Raw genomic sequence first — 26,351 nt, forward strand, 5'->3', positions numbered from 1 at the left:
TACACAGCCTCTTTGAACAAACCGTTCCACTCTTTGACCGCACTTACAGTAAAATGCTTTTTGCCTGTATCTAAAGAGATTTTCCCATGTTCCGGCTTGAGCCTGTCGCCTCCCCTGCTGCCGTGGTGCCCGCCTGAGAAGCGTGTGGCTCCCCCTTCTCTGCATCCTCCTGTGTGGTAGCTGCGGGGAGCGGGAAGATGTCCCAGGAGCCAGCTTTCAGCTTAGGGCTGAGCAAACACAGCTCATGTACTCCAGCAGCCCCAGCCATCGTGGTAACAGTAAACTGGACTTGCTCCTGTATGTCGGTGTCTTTTTCTTTTTTCTTTTTTTTTTATTCTGGGGATCCCACACCTGGGCACAGCACTCCAAGTCCCAAAGACAGGGGAATGACCCCCAGCCCTTGGCCTGCTGGGTTACCCCCTCGCTGATACAGCCCGTTGACTCATGTTCAGCATCTTGCCCTACCCAGCCACCCCGTTCTTTTCTGCCAAACTGCTTTCCATTCAGTCACTGCCTAGCTTGTACTTTTCATGGGATTATTCCGTCCCAGGCGCAGGACTGTCATTTGGCAAGTGCTAAACAAAGGTAGAGTACCTGAAGTTATATTGTGTTTTAATGTTCATGTCATAAATAAATAACTTATGCAGCACTATGCAGCATGATCCTAAAAACAGGGAACCGAGTTGCCACATTTTCTAGACACTCCACGTAAGCAGAGAATGCATGCAGTGGGCATAGCTCGCATAGCTACATGTTAAAAAAATGCAAGAACCTTGTTTCAGTGCGTGCGAAAAAGGTGAAAGATAGCAAAACTGACTGAAGAGAAATGGCATTTTCTTCCTGAATGAAGTACATGAAGAAGGAGTGATTTAAGAATCAGGGCTGAAGAACCAATTTATAACGTTGCAGCGACAAATTCTGCCATAAACTAATTAAGTCCGTAACCTCACACTTTACCACCTACAGTATGAACAGAGAGAAGAGGTGGTATTTTAGGATTTATCTGAATCTCTATTGAATATCTGTATTTAGATGGCTATCGAAAGTCACACTGTTATTCCAGTGCAATCCCCCAGAGAGTGCTGCCTATTTGCACTCACAAGCTAAAGTGGAGTGGTATAGGTGTGAAGACTAACAAACACTAATCAGACCAACCCTACCTTTGGTCATAGAGGCTTCTGAAATCTCGTTAATGGCAGGTGTGGAAACTCAAAACACGTATCTGTTTTTATGTTGCCTCTGTACACTGGTAGCCAGCAGACCAGAGCAGGGTAATCCTTCAGTTCTGCTTTCAGCCTTTGGTCTTCGTCGTGGCTGCATGCCTTATTGAGGGGGTGGGGATGCAGAGCCGTCTCTAGCAGCTCCTGGGAATTTAAGTGTAGTTGCATGAGCGTTATTGATGATAAAGTTGGCACCGTTGACTATGTCATCTTGAAGTTCTCTCTTTCCTTCTGGGTAGGGAAAAAGTAGCCCTGAATAGTTAACCCAGATCGATGCTGCCAATAGCTCGTTGCCTTGTCTGTGTTACACATGGCCCAAAAGAGACCACCCCCACTCCCAACTGCTCTTATTGAAGGACATTTATCCAGTTATGTCTTATAAGGTTCTCTTTTAAACCCAGGATTATGCATAGCTGTTAGGGACCACCTGCTTGGAAGGCTAATGGGGAATACTTATGGCAGTTCTCAGCAGCATATTCAAAACTGAATTTTGCTGCCCGAGAGACCAATATTAATTCATCATGTAGGGTGTCGCTTGGTGCCTCCATCACACCAAACAAGTCCTTTAATTGTCCATTAGGATCAAATCAGCTTGCTCCCTCACCGGCTACCCTGAATGGTGTAAAGGTGCCTATCAGGAAATGGGTGAAATAGCTGCCTGCTATGTTCTGTTCTGTCTTTGATGGAAAGCTCTGAGCATTGTCTTCAGAGGTGTAGGCCTTGCTGTGTATCCATCGCTTTACTCAATGCTGAAATGAAACCTGTGTTGCCACTTCTAGAAACTCAGGCACCTAGTGGTAATGACCTGGAAATTTTTAGGTGGCAATCTGTCTGAAGAATTACTTCTACATACAAATGGAAACACAGTGTGCAATTGCTTTGCAGAAAAATCAGTTAAAATGTCCATTGCTCTTTATTCTCCATAATTTATTATGAGCCTGTATTATTTCTATTGCGATAGCGCTCAGAGGCACTTGCAAGAAGTGGGAGCTACGTTAAGCAATGCCCTGCACCAGCACATGGGAAAGCGGGACATTCTCTGTGGATGTCTTGCAATCTGTGAAGACAAGCTGCAACAGGTGGGTGAGAAGTTTCATCCAGTTTCTCACACTTTTTTTTTTTTTCAGTAGAGCCTGTCCAAACCACTATAGCTTGCTCCAAGACTGTTTTTCCAGCTAAACCAGAATAATACTTGTACCAAACAAAGCTGGTGTTTCCTATTTGGTGTTGTAAGCAAAACATATTCTTTTCATCAGCTCATTTGTCAGCCTTCCTCACCTGTGGAGGCCTGCTTGCCTTTTAATTATACACGCTCCAATGTACCTGTTACTTTGGTCAGATGTTCTTGGCTTCAGACTTCCCATGTGGGATCAAATCAGGCAGAGGGGGCTGACAGCAATCTGCCTAATGCTGCCAGTACTCAAATAAACACGTAGTATGTCAGGTGATGCTGAATCAGGTCTTTTTATCTTTTCATCTTTGTATCTGCCCTAGTGTATTTTGATGGCTGCTTTACCAACCCATGTCCCTATCTAACCTTAAAAGTCGTATAGTCACTCTTTAAGATCATATCCTTTCTGCATTTATTTTTGAAGTCATTGAAACTTGTTCATTTTTATTACAATTCCGTGATGTTTTTTATTGCCTAGCAGCAAAAGCTTGGGACTTGAATTCAAACAATTGAAAGTTTGTTCCAGTTTAGCTACAAACTTGCTGGACGATCTGGGCAGGTCCCAGCCTCTCCAGTGCAATTTCTTCTTCTGTAAAGTGGTGCCAGTTGCATGGCAAGATGTGGCCCAAGAGCTCCACACCCAGGTGTCAACCAGTGAACTGTTGAAGGAAAACACCATAGAAATGCAGCTTACTGTAACAGTCTGGAGACAGGCTGCACTTGTTGCTGTGAGCAAAGAGGTGCCGTGTGTACCTGTGCCAGATACTGTACGTAAGCACTGATATGCTAACACATTCAAGGTCTGACCTATTAATGGCTGTGTACGGCTCCTGGTTTGCATTAACGTTGGTTGACCGAGTCCCTGTGAGCACCATGCTGCCACTTGGTGAGTAACTCTGGGTTTGCTGTCGAATTGGAGAATATGAGCAGAACTGTCATAGGGTCCCTGACAGTACTACCAAAACCTGACTTGGCAGGAGGAACGGGAGGTAGGTTTATCAGCTGCAATTCACCTGAGGAACAGCCTGTTCATGGCTGAACTTGAAGACTTTTTGTCAGTTTTATAACAGTTTTCCCAAGTGAGTAGGGTCTGATGCAGTAATATGGCCAAGGGAGCACCCGCAGAAGCTGTTCTTGGGGTCTCCAGAAAGCGGAATAGTTTTTCTTCCCCTTCATGCAGTCCAGATAAGAAGACCACGAGGTTATGGTATCACTTTTCCAAGGGGATTACATGAGCCCATCCTCATATGCTGGATACAAAGTACGTATGCATACATATATACATATATCCCACACAAGAAAATATCTGTGCAGTACATATAAAATTGCAGTCTGTTCCATGCCTGTGTGGTAGGTTAGTGTCATATTCCATCTGTGCATCCAAGCCAGCGAAACATCTGCCATAGCAAAGAGTTGCGTCCCTTATTCCTTCCTGACTTAGTTGTGTTCACCACTGGCACATCCCTGATTGCTCTGCTAATCTCTGCTCCCTGGCAAGGTGCAGCGCTATGTAGCCCTTGTGCCAGCTGTGAATGAACTGACTTGACATTAAAAGCTGGACATTAAAACGTTAGTCCATTTTAAACGCCTTGTCAACATTGTGAGAGCAAAATGGATTATTCAGAGACGACTTAGGTATGTGCCTCAGATTTCGATTTGCTGTTCAGCTACAGCCACAGTTGCTAGGCATATGGTCTTGTTATTGATCCCATGAGAGCCAGCATCTCTTTAAATCACTGTGGAGATAAAGCAAAAGTTGCATTGATTCATATATTTTAAAATTAAGGAGGATATTATGATCATATAATGTTGGTTCCTGCATATTGTAAAATTTCATCCAGTAATTCCTGCATCAAACACAAAATGTTTCAGGTGAAACACATCTTGCAGACTGAAAAGTAATTTATTTTTTTTTCCAAAACTCAAATGATGAAGGAATCATCTCAGCAATTTGTTTCAATAGATAATTATCCTTACTCTTGAAAATCCACAGCTTGAAGTTTGAATTTGTCTTGTTTCCAGCACCTTGACGTTCTTTTGTACGCTTTCATGTGCAAAATTAAGGAGCTTTCCACTACCAGAAATCATCCTTTGTAGTGATTTAGGCCATGAACAAGTCACAGCACTTTCTCTTGATATTCTCTGAATAGATGGAGATGTATTACTGAGTTGTGGCTGTAGGAATTTTTGACAATGACTGAAAATGTAGCTCATCGCAATAGAAAATTGCAGGAATAAGGCAAAAAGTGTGGGACATCAAACACAAGGTCAAAAATACAATTTTCAGTGTAGACTCCCCCATTATGACACATAATCCACTGCATACCATAATAAGCATATCAGCAGGGTGTTGACTTTTTTTTAACTGAAGTAGGTCAGATCAGTGTAAAGATCAGTTTTACATTTAGGAATATAACAAACCAAGACATGTTTGACTAACTGAATAAAAGTATAGTCTTATTCCTTTGGTTCCTAAGTTGCTTTTTATAATCTTCCCTTCAGATCTGACCTAATGGATGTTAATGTCAAGGTGAATCTCTCAGTGATGTCTGTATCTTTGAAACAAACCTTGTTATGTCATGCTAAATTACGTTTTCCTGTTCCTCAAGCCTGTGCATTGGCTTTATTTGTTTTGTGAATGTTACCTCATCTGTAAAGACCTGGAAAATAATAAAAGTATAATCAATCAAGCGGAATAGAACAAAGTGATCTTTACATAAATAGGAAATTAATTATGGTATTCTACAAAGAGAAAGAGTAGACTGCACAAAAGGAAAGAAATATTGAAGCATGCAGAAAAGATAATCTGAGTAGTATATTATTTTTTATTGAAATGATAGTATGGGAAAAGGTGTTTTAGCAAAGCAACATTCCTGTTGCAGAATATTAGTCTTACACGGAGTTACATAAATTCATAGAAGTGTTATCAAATGCATAAAAGGGCAGGTCAAAAGAAACTGTGGAATTCAGAAAATTATGAAACTATCATGATATTTCCAAGGACCAAATGCAGAGCCACTGTGAGAAGGCACAACTCCATTTAGTCCCGTGTGTGTAATACAATATTCTGTTGCTGGAAAAAAGAGCTTTGTGTATAATCTTTGGACTCATAGCAAACGTTAGCATTTTAACACTGCTGACTCAAGGGTTCCAGACAAAGGCAGTATTTTTATGTCTGTTCAGTGTTCATATTAAGTGAAGTACAAATGGGCCGGGATTTGTGCTACCTCATTCTCTGCACAATTCTGAAATTTCTGAGACAACATGAAATTTGGTTTACTTATGCATTTCCCAATAGTCACCATAACTGTCTGAAATAAAAGCATGTATTTTCTTGCAGTTAGGCTCTGACTCTGAGGCAAATCACCGTCGTTGTTAAAGTGCATTAAATATGACTTGCAGCTGTTTTGATCTGGTGCTCTCGTCCTTTCAGCTGTTTCAAACTAAACAAACGTGCATGGGTCATTAGTGAGATGGTTTTGCTCCAAGTGAAGAACAGCATGTGCAAGTCAGGAGGTACAACATTGCCTTTTGTACCACTACTAAATAGATGTTCCTGCACGCTGCACTGCAGCGATCAGCTTAAATGAAGAGCTCTGTGTATTTGGGACCTCTGAGGCTATGACACTGCCATATCACTTATGGGATGCCACTTCTCTCTGCACCCCACAGGCCTCTCCTTGTGTTCATCCCCATCACACAATGGCTTGATACTAGTGAAAGAAAAATGCTGTATACTTTTCCTTGACTCATTAGTGTAGCCTGTTCTTGGTTGCATTTCCTTTGTACTCACTTGCAGCTGAGGGGAAGTCACCAGGCTATAGCACCTGAATAAATCCCAGGTGGAGAGGACAGCAAGCTGGGCCCCTGGATCGGCATGTGCAGAGAGGCAAGCCTAAAAGCAGTGTGCTAGTGGAGCTGCTCTTTTGAGGGGTGCAAGATGGATATATGCACATATATGGCACTTTTAGGGGAAAAGAAACCCCAAAACCCAGTTTGGCCTGTTATCTTGTCCCAGTTCTATTTCACATCATTATATGGTACCTACCTTCATCTTGTAGTCTGTGAAATGGATTTGGTGCCCCTTAATTTCTAATCTAAATTTACTCTTGTCTATTGACATGAGCTGATGAACAGCTGCTTCATTTCACTGGTGTGTGAATGAAATAATCTATTTCTCTGCCTCCTCCAGCAATGTACCTTAGAACTTACAAAGGTAATGGTGTCTGCAGAGCACTTTGAAAGCCTTACACAAAAGGCACGACAACTATGCAAAGAACTACTGTCAATATTAGTGAATCACTTCAGCCAGGAAAGGAAAGCAAGTTTCCGTTTTAGAACAACAAACCATAGATTATTTACTGAGCACTTTAAAGATAACAGCAGCTACCTAAATATTGAGCATTAATAAGGTTCCTTTGTGAAAAGTTAAATTCATGGTAGAGAAATGGTATTGCAATCTTCAAGTCCACCTACAGGCAGAATAAGCACCTTTTAGTTACAGGGAACCCAAAGCTAAGACCAAACCCAGCCCTCTCCCCAAAGGCTCTGAGCTGAAAGATGTGCTCCCAATGGGAAGGTTTCCATGCCTAGAAATCCTGTGTTGGCCTTTGCTGAAGCTAGATTCAACTTCAGTCTGAACGGGGCAGAGAAAGACTTCGCTGCCAGTTCTCCACCATGGAGCCCCCACCTCCAGCCTGTGTGCTGTATCAGCCTGTACTAATGAGAGCAAGGAGGGAGCTACAAGCCTCTCCCTTCGACCTGTGCTAGCCTCACATCTCAAATTTTGTTCAGAAATAAGAAAAGCCAGTTATAGCCCAATATGCTCCGTAAGGGACACAGCATCCCAGGTGTTCTTCGCTTGTTGCATGAGAGCCCCAGCTACGGTGGCCAGTCATGGAGGCAGCTGGACACAAGACTTGGAAATTCCTGCTCTAAATGGTGGGGAGCAGATATACATCTTGCCATGGACAGGCATAGTTTAAGCAGCAGCTCTTTGCTGAGTACCTGCCCCTTTGGGGTGAGACCACTCACAAGAAAATACACCTGACAGAAAGGAGAGCCCACCTGCAGATACACAACACCTGCATGTTGTTGTCTCAGCTTGCTTTACTTCTGCTGTCACAGGACCACTGCTGGCTTGCTCTGCTATCAGGGAAATATAGGAGACCCTCATCAACAGTGGATGCTTCTGTATTTTTTAGGAAGATTGCTTGATGTTTACAGCTGGTCTGGTATAAAGTGTATTTATGGCTCACCCAGCACGACTACTGAAGATCCTCTAGTGTTTATCCTCCTTCTTTACAACCGTGAAAGTTTTTTTCATCTTAAGAGTGTGTTGGTTCCCAGCTGTTGACTTGAAGAAACTTGAGGGAAAAACGATTAATATTGAGGCCAGGTTGCCTAGAGTCCCTCTAGCATTCTCCGAAACAGTATGTTCATCCTCAACCCACTGGGGACTCCAAACAAACCTATCCTCTCCAGAGTTGCTTGTTAAAGAAGTTACGAGTCCAGTCCCATGCAATGCTGTGAAACGTAAGTTCTCAATAAAGCTCTTGAGATTTCTGCACATTCAGTATTTTTTAGTCTTTTGCAGAACTTAACCCTGGATACAATCATCCACTAAGCATCTTGCATAATTATTTGGTTCTGTAGCAGTTTGTCTGCAAGTTTCTGTTAGGCACAATATTATTTTAATTTAAAAATATAGCAGCATGAATTACCTAAACAAATAGATTTTTCTGGTGCCTCCTTATATTGTTGGAAAACTTAAAGCTTTCCTTTCTAATGCTGAATAGAAATTGAATAGCAATGCCAGCTTGCAAGCAAAGGTACACCTACTTCTGTTCTCTTCTTCAGAACCCTGACTTACTACCTAACTTACTCACAAAAAGAATAATTTTATGATTTGGTAATATATATGGCTAATTTGCACTAAGTAAACGACATTCATTTGTGCTAGCTCACTAAGAGATTTTTTTTAAACTCACCGAAGCAAAAGTGCAACATTTCAGTTGAATCCTAGACTGACATTTCTTAAGCAGGTAATATTTTATTTCCTTATGATCTTCTCTGTCTTCAACTTCTAAAGCAATTTTTCAGTAATTTGCCAAGGTTTGAAGACAGGTGAAGTGCCTGGATTCATGTACTGAACTAACTTTATATGTTAACTCACTGTAAAACATTGCTTGATGTTTTTTTGTCTAACAGGACATAGTATATAGTGTTTATACTGCAAAAATTGCTGTGTTTTAATGGGGTGCCTTACAGCAACATGGTTAAAACATAGCTCTTCACCAATCATCTACAATTTGTACTGCCTTCCCCAGACAGGCACTAGTAGCATGTCTAAGCATCTCAACCACAACAAAGGCCAAAATTGTTGTTGAGTGTTCATTTTCCATGCCTGCATTAATTGGTGGACCTGTTGGAGTATAGCTACGTGTAACCCTCTCACCAGCTGTTGAAACACCTGTACACTGAACACTTTTCCACTAACTCCTGTCACAGGCCTGGGGAACAAGTGCATTGCATAGTAGCTGTGGGTACCTATCCATAGTGTCACACGTATGCGTATGCAGAACATACATATACCACTTGTACAGCATCCTTGCTGTTGTGCCTGACAGCTAACTTTCTATTGTACTTGTGCCAGTGAATGATATGCCCTGGTTGGTTTGCTCAGTAACCAGTCCTCCCCTATCCACAAAAAGGCAGGTATGCAGACTGTAGGGTTGGGGGTGGATTCCCATAGCACTGCACACACATTGCAAAATGTTATCAACTGTGTTTCTGTGGCTGAACGGATTGACAGATCAAGATGCTACAACTGACGAGGACATCTTGCTTATTGTTTGGTTGTAGCTTTTGGCATAATTTTTAACACTCCGGATCATTTTTATGGAGCTTCATGCAGTAGCCAAAACATTACCAAAGCCCTGGGCTGGCAGGAGGACTTTTCCTGTTGGATGTCGCAGGTGAGATCTCACTTCTAGCCCCACGTGGCACCTGGAGGTAGAGAGGAATGGTCTGAGCTAGCAGTGTCAGCAAAGGGAGGGCAGTGGCACCATGGGGCTGCTCCAGGACCAACTGCATCCAAACAGCTGTGAGATCTGGGCGTCCTTTTGGCACAAGGGCTGAGTGCTCCCAACCCACACATGCGCCCTGAGGTACCCATCACAGGTGTGCAGCCACGCCAGTATGGGGACACGTGTCTGAAACGGCACATGTGGGGATGTGTACACTGCAGGCATGGAGGAGCAGACATCGGTGCTGGCCTGGAGCGCAGGCAGAGCTGCAGTGCAAACGCAGCTCCCAGGCCAAACCCTGCTCTCAGTCCTGTGTTCAGTGATGCCAGGCAGAGGCCCCAGCCCATGGGAGGACCTTGTGCATTCAGGGAGCGTGTGCTGGAGAGGCTAATCAGTTCTACAAACTGTTCCAACAAGACCTTCTTGGGCAACCTAGGTTAACTGTCATGCTACTGTGGTCAGGGTGCTTCTCTGTCAAATGGCATTTGCTACAGGGCTGCATTAGCTTTTTCTTTGCTTTTCCTTTGTGCGAAGCAGTCGGAGGATGCGTTCATTTTTTGTTAGTTCTGCTGGCAGTTCATTTGCCTGGAACAAAAAAACCTGAAGGTTAGCAGAAATGAATTATTATTTCCAAAATATGGTTTAAAAGCATTAAAAGCTAAAGAAGATTGTACTGGGCATTATAATGATGTGTTTTTTCCAGTGTTGTCTCCACCACTGCTGGAGGTATCTTAGAAATCACCTTTCAGTGTGCAAGTCTCACTTAAGTCTTCAAAATAATCTCAGCCTGGGGTTTGAATGGACAGTTTATCCTGTGATGACTGTCCAGGCTAGATGGTATCTCTTGGGCTCCCTATACTTCTACCCCAGAAGTAATACAGAGCAAAGCTGCTGATTTTTTGCGGGAGATGAGGCAGGTTTTTAAGTACTGAAGTCCATAAAAATCCAAGGAAAGACTTCAATTGCTGTGAAATAGTCAGCGCTGTTCTGTAGGATTCATAATAAAACATCAGAGTTTGGTCTTCTGTATGTTTTGAATATAATTTTGGTAACATAAATATATTTATAATGAAGCTCCTTCTGAAAATTGGTAATTCTGTCCTGCAAATGTAGTCTGTTGTGCCAAATTGCATGTTATTAAAAAAAAAACAACACAGTAGAAGAGGTTACAGCCACAGGCTTTCTTATACTGCACACCCTTCTGCTGCAAATCACTATCAGTAGCAGAAAAATCTTGCACGTTGTTGTCGACAACAATCAAAACAAAATGCCTGTTAACACGAACCACTGTGTAAGAGGCTTTATCTCTGCTGCCATCAAGTGGAATGACACAGAAATAACAGGCACAGGTTTCACATCAAATGACGAAAACTTCTAGAAGGGATGTGCTGGATTACTTGTATTATAAACTTTCATTCACGCAGTCATAAACCAGAAGTAAATACCAGACCACCCATCCACCAGACCAAACCCAGCTAGACATCAAATACTAGTGGCAAGTAGTTTATAAACACAAGCCAGTGGAAGACATTTTCATGGAAATTATCGAACATGTAATGTTAAAACACTTTACAGAGTAATACCACGACAAGTTTTCTGCAGAAAAGTTGCTGGTATAAAAGAGTATTCAACTATTTCAAGAAACTAACAGATTTACTGTAAGATAGGGAGAAGATGCATGTAACATGGGATATTTTTTTGCCTTACCAATGTGCTGAATTCTAACCAAGTTTTCTTATCAAAGGCACCCACACACACATTTCTCTTGCTGCAAAAATATCCTCCTTACACATCTGTATGGAGATATGAATATAATTTATGGCTTATCAAAACAGCAACAAGATCACCCTTTCCCCAAAATGCAACCTAGCTAGCCCATTGCTAGGTACAGTTAACTGTGGTGCTCGGGTGTGAGTGCATGGTTTGGTTATCCTCAGACTGGTGTAACTTCACAGGAACCAGCATCACCAGTGGCACTGCCAAGCATCCTTATAGATGCTTGTATATGGAAATGAGTAGACCAAACAGTGGTGCTTCTGGAAAGGATCAAGAGACAACCATGGACCAGCACAGAAACGTGGGCTGCCACCACCTCTGTGGCACAAATGGTTCCACCACTCGGTGCTCCCCACCTGCTCCCTGCCCGGGATTCCGTGCCAGGGCATACCTTGTTCCTCAGGCATGGGTCCGCTCCTGCTTCGAGGAGCAGTGCCACCGTCCTTGCATTGCCGCTCAGGACAGCCGCATGGAGAGCAGAGGTCCCATTCTAGAAAATACCAATGGAGATGTTTGTACTGTGCATGGGAAGAAGGCAAAAGGCAGTGAAACACAAATGTTTGCAAAGAACAAAACTATGAACAAGAAAGAAGTAACACAGAAGAGATTAGGTCATCAAAGGTATAGGGTCTGATTTAGACAGGGTGCTGGCAGGCTAGTGGGCTATGAAGGAGACGGTTTTAAATGCTTTAATAAAAATTAGAGTCAAGTTCACTTTACCACAGCAATATTTCCTTTTAAAAAATACCCTTGTCAATAGATCAGAGGTAAAATGAACACAGCACTTGCTTCTGCCTGGCAAAACCAGCCATTAGGAAGTGAAACAGAAGTGCAAGCAGTAATGAACCATCTGTGCATTTTATCTTCTTTCTCTGATGATTAATGGTCTCAGTGTCAGGCAGCTGAATAGTGATTTTTTATGGCTGGCCTTTTGCTTGTGGCTGCAAACTGACAGTTCAAATAAGTGTGGAAGCTATTTCATGGAATTAACGACTAAGTTAATGCCACCTGGATTTTCACGTACATCAAAATTGCCAAGTAGTTGCATGCACAGAGGCTATCAAAGAATGTGATTTATAGGCACATAAAATTAGATGAGCTATTAAAAAGCAGCTTCCAAATATCTATTATTTTTCAATTAACTTCTTGAATTCAGGGGAAAACAACATCAAGTAGATAATCTGCTCACAAAAGATCTTAGGATACTATTTTGCTGACTAAATGTAATAGAGGGCAGGTTATAATGCTAAAAACTGCACTGTCGAGGGCAATCCATTTACAGTAGAAATAAAATCAGATGACAAAAAGCAGGATGATTCCTTCTATGACACAATGGGCTTCCTCATTCCAAATATCAAATTCACAATTTTGTTTAGAAAGATTAATTTGTGTGTGGCATTAAAGGCTAAATAAGATAATTTCATATTTCTCTTGACTTTTTTGGGCTCAAGCTCCTTATTGTCTTCCACTAGCACAGTCGTAAGTGTCAGGTCTTTCATCAGACCCTTTGCCTTCTTGTGTTTCTGCCTAAAAATCTGTGTTACACTACTAACCTTCAGCAGGCCAAGCGTGGGAGAGAATTTCAGCAACTCTTCTATCACATTGTTGTACCCTTTAATGGCAGCCTTCAGTAAAGCAGTGGTACCATCCTTTAAAAGAGAGAGGAAGGTCAGTTCAGCTGCTACCAACAGTTTATCTGCATTCCCCTTGGCTGGAGGGCAATGCCAGCTCTTCCCCACACCTCTGAGAGGAGAGTCCTCTCTGCTCATCATCTTTGAGGAAGCACCTCCAGAGCATATGCTGCCGGTTTTGGGGCACCTGGAGGATCGTTTCTCCAGCAGGTGAGAACGTCAGGGTAAAATGAACTAGTTACACCATATAGCATCTTTGTCTCTCATTTATACGGACATTTCCATTCCCTTGTTCCACAAGTTCCCTCCCGAAAGCTGCCCCAGACACAATGGCAAAAAGGGACCCAGTGTGGGACTTCAGAGCCTGGCAAACAGGACAGACTCCAGGGACACCAGGCCTCCATTCAGGCAGACTTGCAGCCTCAGGGAAAGCTAGGCGGCACTCAGCTGCAGACAGGGAGCAGGAAGAAGCACTACTCACGTCCCGCGCGGCGTCTCGCTCAGCTCCCCGGAGCAGCATTACTCGCACCACTTCACTGTGACCCATCTGCGATGCAATCCACAAGGGAGCCGTCCCATCCTGCAAGCAAAATAAGACTGCTAATGGTTTCACTTGGAGACCCTGTGCTCCCTGGTATCTTACTGCCCAAGTCTGCCTACGGGAATGGACATACTTCAATTCCTTTTTAAAATTTATTTTTTTTAATTGAATCCTGCATCACAGACATATGCAGAATTGCTTCCAAAAGCACATGGGAGCTCAGTGTATCAAGTCAGAACTGCTCCGGTTGTGGAGCAGAGGCACCCTTGGCTGCTTTGTTGGCCAAACCCAGCACATGTGCGTGGCTGTGTGGATAGTTGAAGCCCTTTGGCTTACCAGCTGTGCCTAAATTACATGGGGAAGTTTGAAATATAAAGGCCAAAGTTATCCTGTGTGCTTTGAACTCTAGGTGACTAGATGTGACAGAAGATACAGGCAAATCTCAGCATGCATGGGGAGATTCTGCAGCTGGGTCCCTGTACATATGGAGTGGAAGTTGTCTATGAAAGCTAAGTAGCAACACAAGATGCTTATCAGCTTTCAATATTAAGTAACATTATCCACCCTCAGGGAATCTGGTAAAAATGTCCTGCCTTCCAGTGATGGTATTTCACAAATTTTATCTCCAAGAACTCCAATAGAAAACAAGGTAATTAACAAGGCCTCCAGCATGGAACAATCTGGTTTGGAAAAATTGTCCTATGCAATCATTATTTGAGCAGAAAACCTCAGAAAATTAAATGCATATTCAGAATAAAGTAAACTTTGTGATGGATTTCCATCTCAAAGGCAAAGGTGAGTTAAAGCACTAGAATAGTTTCTCCCCACGATTAGAATTTCGTTTTGTGTCTTTTCCTCCTTTTGCTTCTAAATGGCCTGATTCTCCAGACGACAGGAGGACTCCAGGGGTTTTGTGGTGCCAAACTGACTCTCGTGGGCCTTTAACAAAAGGCTCTGCCTGTATGGACTTTAACATAAAAGCGAGGCCTCACGTAGCAGGGTGCTGGCTTCTGCCTTCGGCGCTTGCCAGCTCCCCTCACCACCCTCAGCAGCCCGAAGACTTGGCAGGAAAAAGGAAGACAAAATATACTGGGGCTTTCAAAAGAGCCTTAATGAGAAGTTTCAGAAGAAAACAGCTTTTTACTTTAAATAAGACATTTACACTTTGATCAAAGAAGCAATCTCTCTCCTCAATGCCAGCTGAAGATTCATATGACTTGCTCATGCAAACCGAAAAACTGTTGTTGAACCAGTTCTCTGCTTTCTATGGGCTGTTGACTTAATCCTTTGGAAGAAACAGAAAAGTTATTTCCCCCTTTGATATAATATTCTGATCTTCCTTTTTTTTCTGATACTGAGAAAGAGCAAATGCACATCCTGAGATCTTTAGTCTTCTCAAATGGTCAAGAACAGGATCTTTGCCCGCTCTTGTATCATTTCTCTATAAATTAACTCATTGAAATTAGTGACTGACCTCATTCTAGTATATGTCCTGTTAAAACAATGAGTGTTCTTTGTGATTAAAAAATAACAAAGGCTTTCTTGTATATAGCGTATGTGATGTTAGCGTGATGGCAAAAACTGTCCTGCTCCAATTTATAATGTTTTCCCTACCAGTAAGCTGACACTTCACATTTTTTCTGATTTCCCCCCACCAGAGGGCTCTAGAAAATAGCAATAGGGGCACTGAAACAGCTGATAAAATTTGGAAAACATCTGAGAGCAGACTATGCAATTTAATCTGCATGAAGAACCAATGCTGCACAAATCCACACTTCTATTTATGCAAGAAATGCAAGCACAAGCACAGCCCACAGAATATAACATCTTTCTTTCACTCACAGTGAAGTTTGTAAGAACAACTCTTATTTTCAGGTATAAATGAAAAGGAGCAGAAGGAAATGCAAGTGTTAGGTAACATCACTGTTACCATTAACTCTTCTTAATAGTATTGCTGTTCGACATCATCCTCAGTATCTCAGTTACAGGCTAAATGCAAAAATACATTGTGGGAAAGAATGACTGCCTTGGAGGACTTAGCCTGAAGAGAAGAAAGGTGATGAAGTGGATGGTGAGCTCACTTTGACTGTTGTCAGCTTCTCTCTCTGAAGCAAGCAGCATTCAACATGCAGCTTTATGCAAACGCAGGTAGTAGTTATGCGGAGTAGATGAGATTTCTGTCCATTTTCATGTTGGTATATAGTGCAAAAGAGGTATTACATTGTACTAAGAGGCCACATGAGAAGTCCTGTGTAAATAGATACTAGGGCTTGGAGATGAGTCAGGAAGAAAGTGAGAACAGAGAAAGACACAGTTCAAAAACTGCTTTCCTTTCCTTGTCCGTCTGCCCACTCAGCAGACTGCAGACCATTACATTCCTAGAACAATGTTAAATAGCCCATATGTTTTTAAGCTATGTTTATTTCCATATTCGATTACAAGATATTATATATGGACTACATCATCTTATATCCAGCAGCCAGCAGTTCCAAACATACTCTGACCAAAACTTCTGATGCTCTTTCTCTTACCCATTAACTAATGACTGCTTTGTAGCTTTGAATCTCAACATTTACTTGACTTGGAGTTTTAGAAAGGGCTAGACTAGGGTGAGAGGTGAAACACCCCTGGAATTCCCAGTAAGGGTTTCCAGGAACAGGAACAGGAACTCTCAGGCTACTCAGTCATCTCCTCCACTGTTCTGCCCATTAGTCTGCTCACCACCACTACACCAGCTGAATTCTAGCTAGGAGCAAATTGCTTGCTTGTCTGAAGTCTACACTCTTTATGGGTTTACGGGCTTATATGTATATATATAATTGCATATCATGTGTTAAGAAAAAAAGCATGAATTTTCAGAGTATTTTGAATCTGCTTAGCCAGTCAGACTAAAGTCTGCTGGGACACAGGTTGCCAAAACAGTGTAAAAGTAATCAGCAAGTAATCTTTTTGCTTAGCTTTTGAGTTGGAAAGGCAAAGAAACATCTCCCACACCAGGCTTCAGACACTGCCCCCAGCTCTGTCTAGACAAAAGGATGACAAAAGAATTCCTGCCTGGCTCCGCAATGTCAGAAAGAACAGCAGGTGGCTAAAATCCAGGAGAAATTACATTGCCAGGGAAGAAACTCTCCAGGAAGCTTCACTATTCAGTCTTGCAAGAACTGAGCTGAAGGGCCTTCACACGGACAGCTAGAACCATCTGAGATGCTCTACAGTGTCAGGAGCACTCCCGTGGAAATGAGAGATGGGACACAAGACAGAAAGTGAACTGGTACCCACTGCAGCAGCAGGAAGAGACATACAAGGCAGATGCACATGCCCAGACACATGAATTAAGCCCCCGAATTCACAAGATAGAAAGGAAAACATGGACACCATGAGGAAGGAGAAGCATGAACTCACACCTGGCACTCTGCAGCCCTGCAGTCAGTGTTATGTTGCTTAGAAAAGTTTCCTACAGGAGCGAGACCAGTGCAGTTTGTAACTGACAGCAAGAGTCATTTGGCATCGAAACTGCCCCATCTAGAGCTACATTCCTCATGACCAACATGCCACCTTCGAACAAAGTACAAATTTGTTTGTTAGTAGGAAAGAGACTGAAGTCCATCCAACCATTACTTTACTAATTAAACAGTAAAAATGTTCCATTTGTTAAGGAAATGTTTCAGATTACACTGCGCCCAAATACAAATGCCGCGGATTTATCCAGGCATAATCTTAGCAGGGATCGGAGGTACCCTAAAGCAAAGTAAGCCCATCCTGCCGGAGATGAAACAGAGCCAGAAGAACACTCACGGTCAGGTCTTTGCCTCAACTAAGATTTTTAAATGCTTCATGAAACATTATGTTGTAGAAATTGGATTAGAGTGCTAAAAAAATATTGTCAGAAAGAATTAGCTGGTGCATTAGAATTGCGGTTAGCAGAATGCCGTTTTAATGGCAACATAAATCTAAATTTAGTTTAGATTAAAAAAGTTAGATCTAAGGCTCCCCAACTTTATTTTGACTGACTCAAAAGGCATTAAAACACACCTTGGTCTGTCCTACATTGATCTTCTAGCCTGCGTCAATTAACAGGTTTTAACATTTCTTAATTTTGATGTTGGGAGACAGTGTGGAGGCAGCCTAGGAGCAGCTAAAGCATCAGTCCAGTGAGCAGCTGTCAGCACAGCTCTGGTGATGGAGAGGTGGGGGGAAAGGCAGCAGGAAAATTACTTTAGTTTGGCCACATAAAATCCTAATACAGTTTCTTTACATTACAAGAGCAGCAAGGAGGCTACACAGACCTACAGATGCAGCAGAAGTCATATAGATCAATCTGTGCTGCCAGGCTATGATTTGTCAGGCTTTTGGTGTAGATGAAAGGAAATACTGCAAATACGTGGCAAAGCTCATCACATGCCACGTTGTCCACTGTTATTAGAGCTTTCACATTAATTTGCTCTTGCCTGCTGATTTTTTACTCGGTGCAGTCGGTGATCACAGCCACCTGGCAGACATACATGACTGATTGCAAGGACAAGACCTTATCCCATCAATTTAAAATGTGCAGTGAAGACCCAGGACAGCTACCTTGCCTGCAGGGTTTCAGCAGGCCACAGAAGGGGCTCTTTTAAAGCAGGCAGATTCCTGGGAATCCCTGTCTCTAACCAGACATTTCTATGTGTTGGGAGTAAAGCTTGCTGTGCAACTCCCACATCTGGCCACTCAAAGCAGCTTCTAAACGTGCTGTTTAAGCACTGATTTTAGAGTCAAGAATCAGCTAAACAATTAAGGAATCCTTTCTTGGGAACCCAGAGAGCTTTTTTATACATGTACCCCATAGTTAGTTTAACACCTAGGAAGTCTCTTGTGGCCTTATCTAACACTATAAAGTGATGCAATGTGGATCTAGCCCTTAAGCCCCTAGCAGGGACCTCTGAACCAGCCACAAATCTAGCTCACACATATCATTTAATGATCAAACAGCAGTCCCACTGCCTACAGAGGAGCTAATTTCATGCTTACAATTGCCGCTGGTAGTATGTGTTTGCAGGATCAGGCCCACTGGAGTGACTAGCTGTAAATGGGGACAGCAAGGCTTTCCACATCTATCAAGAACTTCCAGAGATGAAGGTAACAGCCAGGCTTGAGTTTCAGAGTGCACAGGGATAACACAAAGTAAAACTAAAAAAAGTAAAACTAAAAGTAAAAACTCTTGTCAAAGATCAGCTTTGACACCGAAGCCACAGTACTGAAGGCCTGGTGATTTCAATATACCAAACCTAGTACTGTCTCCCACTAGACTTCCCAGATTTTCTAAAGCTTTTCCCAGGATTTTCAGAAGAACGCAGGGATGTGGTAGGCTATGTATACCCTCACAAGCAACTTGGTGCAACAGAAGCAGCCCAGTAGTTACAAGTGATAGTGCAACGCCCTTACATCAACATTATATACAGCTGGAGGGTTTTATTTTGATTTTGTTTGCTCCCTGGCCCAAACGTGCATGTAGTTAAAACTCATTCAGAGGACTGGTGAGTGGTTTGATCTGCCTTCATGTGTAAGCCCAACTGGTGCAGACCTAGAACAGAGCTTCCAGTTTCACTTCTTCAGAAACAATCTGGTCTGCATGCAAAAAGAAATGACTGGGGTACTGGCTTCGAAACTACATTTCCAATCTGAACTAAAACATGAATGCAGGCACAGGCACAACCTGCCTTCCAGTGAAACACCTCCATGGGAACCTGATGCCCGGAGAAAATTCCAGTGTTAAATTTTCTTAACTGCACAAAACTAGACCCCAGCTCTGTTCTGAAGTGTTGAGCTCACCTGCCGTGGCTGGTTAACCTTTGCTCCTGAAGAAAGCAGCAATCGGATGACATCCAGATAGCCTCCTTGTGCTGCCAGGAAAATTGCAGAAGCTCCGTCCTAAGAACAAATACATCCAGCTTACGCTGTGTTGAAATGATGCCATTATTCCACACAAAACCAAACCAGACTGAATCAGGTTCTTATTTTTAAGCCATTATACCATGTAACAGTAGATATACAGTCACGTTCAAGAAATAATCACCAAAAGGCAAAGTCTGGTTCGTAACAAACTATGGTAACATTTTCATTCAGATGCACAAGTGCTGTCTTCCATCATACATCAAAGCCAAGCATCAAGCCACCTGGGTCTGGAATACTAAGAGTCCAGTTCACGGAAGCACTGATCTACATAACTAGAAATTCATTCCTGTATAGCAATATAGGTTCAGTTAGCTTTCATATATTCATGCAGAAGTGTTCTGCTACATACACATGGTGAAAACACATTCAAAGACTGAAGACTCCAGCACTGAAGTTTGCCCTTGAGGCTGAAGTAGTAAGTACTGTGCCATACTGCTGTGCCACCCCAGCAACTACCATGCCACTGCTCTGGCACATCTTGTAGAAAAGACTTTACCTGTAATACGATAATGTAAAAGTAGCACATGCTAGACAAAATATCTCATAGCCCTATCAGAAACCAGCATTTTCCTGCAAAAAGCTTGTTAAAGAACAAATTGTGAACAAATAAGGGATTTCGTTTTTCCTCAACATTTCTCGTGTAGACGGACTTCATAAAAACTTGTTTCTTTAAACAACAATGTAAAAAAGCATTTTTTCTATGCTTTCATGAAGGTTTTTTGATGAAAAATTTTCAAACAGCATTATAATCCATCCAGCCAACTGGAAGTGGAAATCTGCATTGATGGTGGGACAGGTGTTTACCCATCCTATACCCACAACACTCAGCACAGAGCATGCTAGGGCAAGTTTTCCCGGGAGGTGAGACTTTTCCAGTGTAAATAGAGATGTGAATGAACCCCTTCATTGCATCTCAGATGAGCAAGTATGCATCTCATACCATCTCATGGATATATTTATCACAAAAACCAGGGCATTTTAGTGGAAGCCTGTTGTTGACCTTGTTGGCGCATCGCTATGTTGGGACCAAATGCTGCTGTCTGCTGAGAGATACTGCTTACCTGCTCCTCTTCCTGCAAAACTCAGCACAGACTTAGTGAAGCATGAACTGAATATAGTGCCCCTGGGACTGAATTCAGAATGTTTGACCTTGATTTCAAGAAAAATGTCCTGGTAAACAAGAGAGGTGTCTGCTGGCACTACAAATGCACACCTCTGGGCCCTCTGAGGGGCTCTTTTCTCCAGTTGCTATGCAGGTATACAAAACAGGGTGATTGCATCACGTCCTTTGCAGGCTTACTTCAGAGACAGGTATAGTGATAACACTTCCATTTAGAAAGTAGACAAGGTCGTGCAATATTAAAAGAGCTCTTTATTGTAGCATCAATCAAGATGGCAAACCTTGGGTTCCCAATCACCCACTTGATTTGAATTGATGCTGTAATGAGAAAGCTATTTTGAGGCTGTAACATATTTTCACAATATTTCACAATATGTAACATATTTCACAATAAATACCGTTTAGTTAGGGTATTCTCTCGTCTTCCTTTCTACCTCTCATGTGACTCAATTTAACGCATCTGTCTTGATGGTCTTGAGAGGACTACCCAAATACGTGCTCAAAATCCCTCTCATTTAGCCACCTGCTAGTGAAACTGCCAGTCAGATACCACTTTGCAAATGCAGCTTGGCTATGTCCCACTAAAGGACCCACGCTAACACTCATTTTCAAGAGATTTATTTTTTGTTTTATTAATCAGCTGTTTCTGACTGGTTTTGCCCAGTCGCTGTGAGCAATATAAATATGTCTCTAAATCCAATTGCAAATATTGCTCGTTTCCAGGAGTGAAAACAAGGAAGTTATTTTACTGCCTTCACTTCTAGGTAAATGTCTGTAGGTGTGGCAGGATGGCTATTTTTAAACCAAGTGGCAGGTAACCCCTGGGATTACGGTGCAGAGGTATGAATCACTGCCCTCAGATTAGAAAGGCAATTACTATTTGCAGAGCAGCAAGGGTGGAACACCCTGCTTCAGAAATACCGAGTGAGGGCAGCACAGAAGTGGGGACCCCCTGTGTGACCAGTGCACAGCCTCCAGTGTACTGGTGGCTTCTGCAGTCACCAGCCCTCAGCTGCCATGCACACTTGGAGGAGCTCTGAGTGTAACAGCATCCTGCAGATCCTAAGCCCATGGAAATGGCTGAAGAAGCTTGTCCCTGGGGAACAACTTTCCCTTTGTCAGTCTTGAGTGCCCTGGGGTAGGAAAGAGTGGTGGGAAATGAAGGGAAAATCTGCCACTGGTTTCTGTTGAATGCTGAAAAGCTCAGCTTATTTGCCTCTCTGTTGGAGTAAATTAAACCCAGTCCTTCATTGGCTCAGTCCAGCTTTCTGAAAAGTCAACTAAACATCAGTTGAGCTATTTTAACCATTCCTTGCCCAAAACATTGGCAAGCTACAGATACACAAATAACATAATTTTAACTGATTTTTTTGGTAAAAAAATAAATATATTTAAATATTTTAACTTTTACTACTCTTTCTGGCAGAAAACTGATGAACTGATTCTCTAGTACCTCAGGGGCTTTATAGGTACGCACCCCTCTGTCCGCAATGCAAATCATGGTAGAACATGACATGGTCTTTTGTTCAAGGCTAATGGATAGCACTCACCTAACCCAGATTTGGTACATATTCTTCATACAGAAAACGAACCAAAAGGCAGAAAAAATTCTTTTCTGATTTTGTGCTGCTTCTCCCAGGATCACGAAAAACAGACAGTTAAAAAAATTCACATCTTAGAAGAGTAGAGTACTATAAAACCACAACGTTTGGCAAATGCTTCTTTGTGCTGGAGCCAGAGTATCTGCTGTTGTCCAAACAACAGCACATTTGTTCCACTAGTAGTGTTGTCAATATTATCTGTGTCAAATAACTCACGTAAAGTTGATCATGGATGTTGGCACCATGCTTCAACAGGGTTTCCACTACTTTTGCATGCCCATACTGACAAGCAGCTAGAAGAGCAGTACCTCCATCCTGTGAAAAAGCAAAGAATAGGTACACTCAGGCAAAAGGGCAGGTGCTGGACTGAGTATCACCATGAAAAAAATCAAATTTTAAGGCTTTTCAGAATTTGGCTCACAGCAGTTCTCTAGTGACCACCTACTGAATCTTTCATAATTTTAGTTCCAAGTCTTGCCACAGGAATCTTTAAACTTGGCTCTGTCACTATAAACATTTTTCTCCTGAGTTTTTTTTAGTGAGGGACAGGAATTAAGAAAATTCTGCCTTTTGTTTCTCGTCATCTGCTTTCCCACTAGTAGCTTTGTCCCCTTCACAACTCCAAGCTTCTCCATGTTTCTTCCCTTTACAGCCAAATCCCCCACTCCTGCCAAGCTCTTCCTCCTGCTAAAGGACAGCACACCTTTCCCCTGCTCCAAAGCCTACTGATCATCTGTTCTTCTTTGGTCAGAACCTCATGCCCTCTCATGTCCTGCCTCCCACCTGTTGACTGTTGGCCTGAAAAAGAGTAGGGAGGATGCATTTGAAAGCATGGCACCTAACTGTGGAAATGTGTATCAGACTAAACCCATGACCTTCAGTGAAAGCCCCATTACTTCTGCTGAAGAAGTGATCCCTGCAGGCAGGATCAACCCCAGGCAGTTATAGTTGCTGCACTCCACCACTAAAGGGAGACCTAGGCACATGCATCAAATCTTGCTCGTAGAGATGCTCCCTTGGGACACATCTGAGAAGAAAAATTGCTCAGTGCCACCGGCAATTGACTCCAAGCCAGCTGAAACCACTGAAATAGCAAATGTGGGTCTTGCCATCTTAAGTGCACTGTGCCCCACTTAAAAATTACCAGTATTTCTGACACTGACATGGAGAGGGAGTTCTTATCTTTTCTCTGGGATGGCACCGTGCCATCGTGCAAGGATGACAGAGACCCCAAGTCACCCACACCAGAGGTCTTCTTTCTCCTTCCCTGCCTTCTCCCAGTCTCAAGTCCTCCCACCACAAGATAAGGTACCTGAAGTATTTCAGATAAATGGTTTCTAGAGCTGTTATTAATGTGTGCAAAAGATTGTGTTTACCCTCACCTTTGTTCTCTGAAACAGCTCCAAAGTTTTGTCTGAAATTTTCCACACAGACAGATATCCATAAGAGAAGTTACAGCTTGAACGGTTCTTTTATAATGGGAAGTGCCAATCAAATTTATTAATTCGTGGTGCTATTTCATGCCTATAACAACCTCATGAAAACTCAGGCTCTGACATGACTGAGCTAACCCGCAGGGACTGTCTATAGCTACTCTCAAAACATCATATTCACCTTTCCTCCCCATGACATTGAAAAGCAAACAAGGCTTGAGTGCCAGCAAAGTCACAGATGTGAAGCTGTTATGTGACAGTCTAAGAATTGCATATTAATTGTGGATTGTTTGATTAAAAATAGTGTGTGAACAGGTCAGTGGAGTTGTTACTCTATAGCTACAATGAGTCATTAGAATTTCCTGTTAAATTAAACTACCCTAACTTAATGGGAACTGCTGGAACAAACCACAAAAGCAATCACAATGGTTCCTGGATTAAAAAACACCTTATACACACTTAAGACAATGGCAAAAGCTAATTGCTTGGTGAAACCTATTTCCTGTCTCCAACCAGCTGAAAGCCATTTTGCTCGAGTAGTGTAACCAGAGAGTACCAGACCAAAGGGCTACAAACAAAACCCAGATATTTTTAAAGACTCTTTCCCTGAAGGAAATGGAGAGAGAAAGGTTAATGAGGTAAAAACAGCAAGTGCGGTATCTGGATGGGAGGTCCTCTGTGGAGAGGCAGGGAAGAACAAGTTTTAGGAAGCTTAAAAATACTGAGATTCCCTGTATAGAGTGTAAATACACATGCTCAGTTAGCTGCATATAGGAATAGTTTGTTTAATGCTTTATGGCCTGGTTTTTGTTTTCTAAAATTCTTGTGTTCTCAACAAACTGCTGTTATTTTAAGAATATTGTTTGGTTATTAAGATAATTTCTGGAGGGAACCAAATGACTCATCCCCATTAAAAGGCAGGCCTGCAAAGCTAACCACAGTTTGCACAGCAGAGCTGAAGCCCAATGCTTGGAGTCCAACTGTGTGATCCCACCTTGGGAGATGCCACAGCCTGAGGTTTAAGGAGGGAGACACTTTTCTCAGGATATGTCCAAGTGTCTCGAAATGGGGTTCCTGACCAAGTGTTTGGTTAATTCCAGTGAACAGTTTTAGACAGATACATTACCAAAATATACTATTTAGATCTTTCAGACTAAAGTGACCAAGATTCCCAGATCACTCTGGTCAGAGTCCAGGGATCAGAAAAAAGCATTGAGTCGTCCCCCATTCCAGCTGTCCACCCTGAATCAGGTATTTACTGGGTCAAAAAAAATTTGGGTAACAACTCCTTGTTGGACTCAAAGATCTGTCCCTGATCTGGAAGACAAATGGGCTCCAAGGCCTGCTCTACTGTGTGTCTCCAATGAAGCTGAATACGTTTAACAGAAGAGTCTGGGATTCATTTGCACTCTCTGGGTAGGGGTACCACTGTGACAAACAGAGATAGGTCCTACTGCAAGAAAGGGAAGTTGGGGGCAGGAATCTTTTCCACTGACCATGTGGTAAGACAGCATTCAGTTAAATCAAGGAATTGTCAAACATTGTGAAAGTCCATGGTTTCTTGGGAGGAGAAAAACTCAGCACCCTCTCGCCCCTATTGAGCTTCCATCTTGCTTTTTCTTACACTTTGCTCCAGCAAGCTCTAGCTGGAGACCCCAATGTTTTACAGGCCATAGGGAAGGCAGATGAATCATGGCAGGGGTGGGGGGAAATGTAGTAAATGGCAGAGTTTTAACATCCCTTTCAGCCGTGTGATTCCCTCTTTCCTTTTTGGCTTCAGCTGAGATGAGTAAAAAGCTGAAGCAGCATCTTTGGTACTGGCAAGCCTCTTGGAAAGTCTGAGCAGGGCAGCAAGTGGGAGCAGGGACACATGAGCAACCACAGAGGCACTTCTGGGGCGATTGCCCTTCTGCAGTGGTCAGAGTGCTGGTGGTGCAGCTGAGAGGAGCCACATCGCCTTGGGTGTTTATTGCTCGGATGCTCTTTCCCTATCACAATGTAGCTTTGATTAACCCTTCACTGCAAACCCTTACAGCTCAGACAGGAGCCAGTTCTCTCAACTACCTCCACAAATCATCTCTGAAACCATTTTTCCCACCCTGCACAGCCTGCCCTCCCTACTGGCGGCACGCACAGCAGCTGCCAATCTCCCGTATAAGCACTTGGAACAGCAGCACCCGGTAAGACCGCGCTGTCTGGCGCAGACTTCCCTGCTTCTTTGCCTACCTCCTCCTTCACCTCTGCCATCATCACCTGAAAGTAGTTTTGAATTATTTGGTGTTTTATCATCTCTGAAATATGCTACAAGGGAGGGGAACTGATCTTCTGCAATCACTGCCTGCTGAAAAATAGGCTCTGACAATACTGTTCAGCCTGCAGTATTGCTCAGAAAGTGTGGCACCATGCAAACCCTTTTAAGAACCCACATGCTTGTAACATGTCTCATAGTAAGAAACAAGAACATGTTTCAACTTGTGATGCATACTTCTAGGACTGTCAGACTGGAACAATGGAGAAGAATATTATTGAATCCTATGCATTTTATAATAGATAGATAGATAGATAGATAGATAGATAGATAGATAGATATAAAATAACCTTCAATGGTACTATTTATTCTCTTTACAATATCAGCTATTATTGCTAATTACTTTATTATGCTATGTCAGAACAGGTTTGCTTTGACTGCTATAGTGTATATCAACTCTAATAAGGGGTAACAACAATTGAGTGCCTATATTAAAATAGTTCTCCAGCATTTTCATATATAAGTAACAAATGTAGTAATTACAATTTACAGGAAAAAGAAGATGTTGTGCTTTTCATTTCCTTGTTTTAAAGTCTCTGTTTCCTAGGACACATTCTATTTGCCATGTCTTCGTTTATAATAGAAAGTGTT

The 26,351-nt window shown here is 42.5% G+C and overlaps 1 protein-coding gene across 2 annotated transcripts in view; it reads right to left on the reverse strand.

The window, feature by feature from the left end:
* Window positions 1–5,207: 5,207 nt before the first annotated feature.
* The window catches only part of ANKRD29 (ankyrin repeat domain 29), a 48,443-nt gene continuing 27,299 nt past the window's right edge, over window positions 5,208–26,351 (reverse strand). For both annotated transcript variants that reach the window (XM_040588707.1, XM_040588706.1), the window contains 6 exons: window positions 22,236–22,334; window positions 19,176–19,274; window positions 13,308–13,406; window positions 12,749–12,844; window positions 11,587–11,685; window positions 5,208–10,004 (listed from right to left, as the gene is read on the reverse strand). In XM_040588707.1, coding sequence (XP_040444641.1) covers window positions 9,921–10,004; window positions 11,587–11,685; window positions 12,749–12,844; window positions 13,308–13,406; window positions 19,176–19,274; window positions 22,236–22,334 — 576 coding nt within the window. In that variant the 3' untranslated portion in view covers window positions 5,208–9,920. The remainder of the gene's footprint in view (window positions 10,005–11,586; window positions 11,686–12,748; window positions 12,845–13,307; window positions 13,407–19,175; window positions 19,275–22,235; window positions 22,335–26,351) is intronic.

The sequence above is a fragment of the Falco naumanni genome, chromosome 3, assembly GCF_017639655.2.
Source record: "Falco naumanni isolate bFalNau1 chromosome 3, bFalNau1.pat, whole genome shotgun sequence".
Taxonomy (NCBI): Eukaryota; Metazoa; Chordata; class Aves; order Falconiformes; family Falconidae; genus Falco; species Falco naumanni.